The sequence below is a fragment of the Microcaecilia unicolor genome, chromosome 3 (genome assembly GCF_901765095.1).
Source record: "Microcaecilia unicolor chromosome 3, aMicUni1.1, whole genome shotgun sequence".
In the NCBI taxonomy this organism is placed as follows: domain Eukaryota; kingdom Metazoa; phylum Chordata; class Amphibia; order Gymnophiona; family Siphonopidae; genus Microcaecilia; species Microcaecilia unicolor.
Genome location: NC_044033.1, coordinates 334034561 through 334040560, shown reverse-complemented (window position 1 = coordinate 334040560; position 6000 = coordinate 334034561). Strand labels below are relative to the sequence as shown.

Genomic DNA, 6000 nt, shown 5'->3' with positions numbered 1-6000 from the left:
GAAAAATCGTTGTGCATTTCAAACATATTCGAGCTAACACTGCAGAGTTACATAAACAGCAAAAATTGAAAGGTTAGCCAGAGGAAAGTTTAATACCCAAGATACGCCTACATGTTGGAATAGCAGCTATGATATGCTTCAATGACTTCAGAAACATATGAATGAAGCTATTGTGGTACTGTCCGAACAGAAGCACTCGCCACCTTGTCAGCAGCTGAATGGGAGAAGATAAAGTTTCAAGGGTGCTGCAGCCATGCAAAACAGCAACAGAACTGCTTGGATGTGAGAAGTACATTTCATGCGCTGTCATGTTATCATCAATCATGAGTACACAGGTTCTACTCATTATTTTATAGACCTCTATCAGATCTCCCCTCAGCCGTCTTTTCTCCAGTTGAAGAGTCCTAGCCGCTTTAGCCTTTCCTCATAGGAAAGTCATCCCATTCCCTTTATCATTTTCGTCGCCATTCTCTGTACCTTTCTAATTCCTTTTCTAATTGCACACAATATTCAAGGTGCAGTCGCACCATGGAGCGATACAAAAGCATTTATAATGTCCTCATTTTTGTTTTCCATCCCTTTCCTAATAATACCTAACATTCTATTTGCTTTCTTAGCTGCCGCCACACAGTCATAAAATGTTTGCATCAGCATGGTCTTGATGACCTATCATCTTCATCATCTGAATCTGGCTGCAAATTTAACAGGCATCTTTCCTTTAGAGTCAGAGTTACTGAAGTCAGCAACTGCTTAATAGAATTCCACGTGGCTTCTCAATTGGCATGATTTAGAAAAGTCAATTTTTTAAATTTTGGATCTAAGGCAGATGCAAATTTTAACCAATTCCAGTTAAAAAGATCTGATTTCAGGAATCCAGATCAGCACAAAAAGCTTCTTTGAATGTTATAATGAAAGGATCTATGTACTTCTTGTACCAGATCATACTGATTAAGCTGTTTTCTTTCCTCAATTGATTATTTGGATGACAAGGTTTCTCTTTTCTTGTGGCAGACTTGATTATTGACTGCATAGGTCAAAACCACCCAAAGCTCTGTCTTCTTTGCCTGTGATAAGGTGTGTGTTATCACTGCTTTCTTAAACTGGGAGAAGTGAGCAGTATTTTATCACTGAATTGATTCTGTTTTGCATTAGGTTCTGGACTGGTCTGGTCTGGATGCTTTGCTTCATCCATCTGTATGCACAAAATTACATCTAGAACTAATGGGAAAATAAAGCATGGAAGTAACAGCTTTAAAATACTAGGTGTTACATCAGATGATACAACTTAATATTAAGGCGTAGATTTCATCTGTTGTTAAACTTTGTTTCTATAAATTTAAATTGATCCATTCGATTTGACATTTATTTCATCAGCTTGCTCTTCAGATATTAGTCCATGCTTTAGTCATTAATAATTTAGATTCCTGCAATGCCTTTTATCAAGGTATCAAAATTTCCAACATCTAACATCTTTAACTAACTGAAAATGTGGCAGACTTATCACGTGAGTAAAAAAGTATGAGCATGTTACGTCTTTACTCAAATAGACACTGGTTACCCTGTCCCACTGCAATACGTATCAAATACTATTACTTCTTAAGATTCAACAGTCGAGCCATCCATTTTTTGTAATGTTTATTGATTTCATATTATCCTAGTAGGACACTTAAAAGAAGAAGAAGAAGGTGGAGATGGATTTGATATACCGTCTTTCTGTGGGTACAAACAAAGCAGTTAACTTATGGTCCCCACATTTAGGTATTATTAAATATGATTACATTCAAAATAGCATTTTTAGTGTGATTGGTTGTAAAATGTTCTTCAGTCTATTTATGATTAGAACCTTCATTACCAATGTTCAAGTCCAGCCTAAAACCCTTTCTATTGTGATACTTTTACGACACAGGAGTGCCACAGGACAGTTGATGAGTTCAGAACCCACAGCAATTCAATTTCTTTCCTATGAAGGATGAAGTTCCATGCAATATAAGCAGCCTTCCTAATCACAACTGACCAGCAAAATTAAATGTCTCCATCAGGTCCCATAGGCAGTTCCATAAAACTTACCACCAGCAAAAAAAAGGGACACATCCTTATCCCCACCGTGTAAAGCTATCTGGGATTCATTCAACCCGAAAACAGAGGAGGCTTTCATAAAACCTTGCATGACTTACAGCCAACATCCTTACAGCTGGCATCAGAGGCCTTTTTGAAAGGGCCACAATTGTTTACTGTTGTGAAAGGGCAACTGCCAATGGCACTAAAAGGTCTGTCTTGTGCCCCCTACTGACAAGGACAAGCTGGAAAACTACTGACCAGTGTCTAACATCCCTTTTCTGACAAAACTTATAGAACAGACAGTCTGCCTCAAAAAAATACTGTGGGATGCTGTAGGACCCTTTTGGCATTCGGCAGGCGTGTGTTAGGCCACCATGTTAATTTATATGGTAATAGCTAACACAGCTTTGTAAGTAGGCCTCAAATGTTACTACTGTTTCCCTTTAATATGATGAATGCAGGAAGACCCTGAAAAGCTACTCACATGTATAAGGTTTAATCCAACAATGTATCAATGACAAAATTGTTATTGACTGTTATATTTACTTAAATTTTATGTTCAAATTGTGAATAACATCTAATTTTAGCTAAAATAATAAAAAAGAAAAATATGTGAAATGTAGGATGGCCTTGACCAGTGATGTAGCTTCTGCAAAAACAAACAGATAAGTCACTTTGGATTTGCCCAACAAATGATAACAATAATAAATTAATCTATCATTTGCAAAAATTTTAATCATTCCAGTTTTTAGTTAGGAATTTTCTACTGTTCCTTTCAGGCCTCAGCAGAATAATGTAGCACTTAGGGAGAAAGATACAGCCCAGAAGTCCAGAACTTGAAGCCAGGATAGCAAATGTCTCCACTGCTACCACGTACTTGCCCTTTGTGCTCAGATATGTCGGGATAAATGAGATCCAGACACTGCAGAACACCAGCATGCTGAAGGTGATGTACTTGGCCTCATTGAAACTGTCAGGTAGATTTCTTGCTATGAAAGCTATGATGAAGCTGCTACCAGCCAAAAATCCTAGATATCCCAGAACACAGTAAAATGCAACTATTGACCCTTCATTACATTCAATTAGTATTGTTCCAGTTTCTGATCTCATATTAAGATATGGGAAGGGAGGAGCAGTACACAACCAGATGAGACAGAGAAGAGCCTGAAGAAGGGAACAGGAAAGGACTATAGAGTTAGAGAATCTGGAACCCATCCAATTCCGGAGCTTGTTCCCAGGTTTGGTGGCTTGAAAGGCCATGACCACAGTAATGGTTTTTGCTAATACAGAGGAGAGTGAAATGGAAAACGTGATCCCAAAGACAGTCTGTCGGAGAATACAAGTCACCTTTTCAGGATGGCCAATGAATATCAAAGAACAGAGGAAGCAGAGCATGAGTGAGATGAGGAGAATGTAACTGAGGTCTCGGTTGTTGGCTTTCACTATGGGAGTGTCTTGGTAGTAAATGAAGATTCCCAGAATAACAGCAGTGATGAGAAAGAGGAAAATTATGATGAAAGTCAAAGTTATCCCCAAAGGCTCTTCATAGGACAGGAAGGTTATTACTTTTGGGATGCAGGCATCTCTCTTCTGATTAGGCCATTGGTCTTCTGGGCATGTTATACAGGTATCCATATCTGAGAATGAAAAATATTGTCTTATTATCTCATAGCATCTGTTGCAGGACATACATGAATGTCTATGTTCTTTTATAGAAGAGACTCCTCCCAGGCATCTTCTAGGCACCTAAATATTAGTGTCCTTTTATAAACTTACCCCTATCAGCCAAACCTTTTTCAACCACACCTCAAATATTGTATAGTATTCTTGTAGTTGCATAGCATTATTACAAAAGGTACAGAGAAGTTTGATTAAAAGGATAGATCAAATCTCATATTAGGAAAGGCTAAAGAAGTTAGGGCTCTTCAGCATGGAGAAGTAACTGCAGAGGGGAGATATGCCAGAGCTCAGTATGAACAGGTAAACATAAAATGTTTGTTTACTCTTTCAAATATACTTGGACAGGAGAGGCTGGTAAGAATAAAGGAAATAACCTATTATGTATAACGAATAAAATAGAAAATATCCTTTTATGTACAATAAGTAAGAACAAGAGGAATCACATGTTTTAGAAGAAATGAAACTTATAACAGTATATAAGTGCAGAATGAGAAAGCTAAACTGAGCAGCTTTGTAACTCAGTCTGAATGTCTTCCTGTCTGTATGACAAAAATGCTCCAGAGGGAACAATCACTTTTGTTCTGACTAACAGAAATACCAGTAAAGATTTTACTTGGTTGCTGCTTATCCGAGTCTGATTGTCTCTCTTATACTAGCCAGTGGCGTTCCTGGGGGGGGGCGGTGGGTGCGGTCCGCCCTGGGTGCACGCCGCTGGGGGGGTGCCCAGTGGCGTAGCTAGGTGGGGCGCAGGGGGAGCGGTCATTCCGCCAAACAGCTGTTCTGAAAAAATGGCGCCTATGCGCCTTGTGCCAATAAATATTTTTTTCTGCTCCTTCCCTCCCAATTCTTAATCTTTTCTAGTCTCTCCCGTCCGCGTGGTAACTGTTTACTTCCCTGACGCCTTCTCCCTCCTGCGCAGCACCGGCGAACGCGATTCACAGTCAGCCTTCAGTGCCTGCGTCGGGGCTTCTCCTCAGGCACGTCCCGCCTACTCTATTACAACTTCCTGTTTTCTGCAGAGGTGGGACGCGCCTGAGGAGAAGCCCCGACGCAGGCACTGAAGGCTGACTGTGAATCGCATTCGCCGGTGCTGCGCAGGAGGGAGAGACAAAAGGGGATGATGCTGAAAGTTGGACAGTGTAAGTCATCCTGATGGGTGAGAATCCTACCGGCTTGGTCTACGCTGAAGAAGGTAATAACATTCCTGAGTTAACAACAAATGTGTGAAAAGAGGACTCCAATATACCAGGACCCAGTTCTGACAAGTTTTTCCTACAGGTGCTTCGAAGCCTCCGATCGATCCTGTAAATGGGACTGATTTTAATTGCATAACGCGTTAATCAAAGAATGAGGTATGATAGGTTAACTACTTCATAGTCGAATCCAGCAGCAAGTGGCTAGTGATGAGGCGTTCCTCGCAAAGGTGGGGCATGTGAGCCAAGGAGGTTTAATAGACTACCTCGTGGCGACTTCCTATTTCTGAAGCTGTCCAAGATCTGATTGGGTAGCTACTGTTTTCAGATAAAAGGGAGACAGACAAAAGGGATTCAGAAATGTGATGCTTGATGAGAGAGTGATGGGGGGTGGGGGTGGGGGTGCGGGGACAGAGACTGCACACCATGGTGGATGGGATAGCAGAGAAAGAGAGGGGAGAGTAAAGGTAGAGAGAGAGAGATGGGTGACTTGATTTTGGGTGGGGGGGCAGAGACTTTACCGTGCTGGGTGAGGTACCAGAGAGAGAGAGAGAGAGAGAGAGAAAGAAATACTGGATGAGAAGAAGATTGATAATGATGCTGGGGGGGGGAGTGAGACAGGATAATGATGGAAGTGGAGATGGGATGATGCTGGATGAGGAGGAAGATTAAGAGATGATGCTGGATGGGGGATGAGAAGGAGACAATGATGCTGAGTGCGGGGCAGGAAGAGAGACAGGGTGATGATTATGGGGGAGGAGAGAGGGGTGATTTTGGATAGGAAGGAAGAGGGTGAGATGTTGGATGGGGGAAGAGAGAGAGAGACAGGGAGATGGTGGATGGGATCAGAGATAGATGGGGTGAAGCTGAATTGGGTGGAAGAGAGAGAGGGCAATGATGGATGGGGGAAGAGAGATCACAATGCTGGATGGGGGAGAAGAGAAAAAGACACTGATGCTGAATGGGGGAGCAGAGAGAGATATGGCACAATTCTGGATAACAGGGAAGAGAGAAAGATGGGGCAATGCTGAATATGGGGAAGTGACAGATTGAAAGAGATGGGATGATG

At 41.5% G+C, this 6000-nt stretch overlaps 1 protein-coding gene across 1 annotated transcript in view; it reads right to left on the bottom strand.

The window, feature by feature from the left end:
• Positions 1–2790: 2790 nt before the first annotated feature.
• The window catches only part of LOC115464705 (vomeronasal type-2 receptor 116-like), a 28649-nt gene continuing 25439 nt past the window's right edge, over positions 2791–6000 (bottom strand). Inside the window, exon 6 of the mRNA XM_030195068.1 lies at positions 2791–3695. Coding sequence (XP_030050928.1) covers positions 2791–3695 — 905 coding nt within the window. The remainder of the gene's footprint in view (positions 3696–6000) is intronic.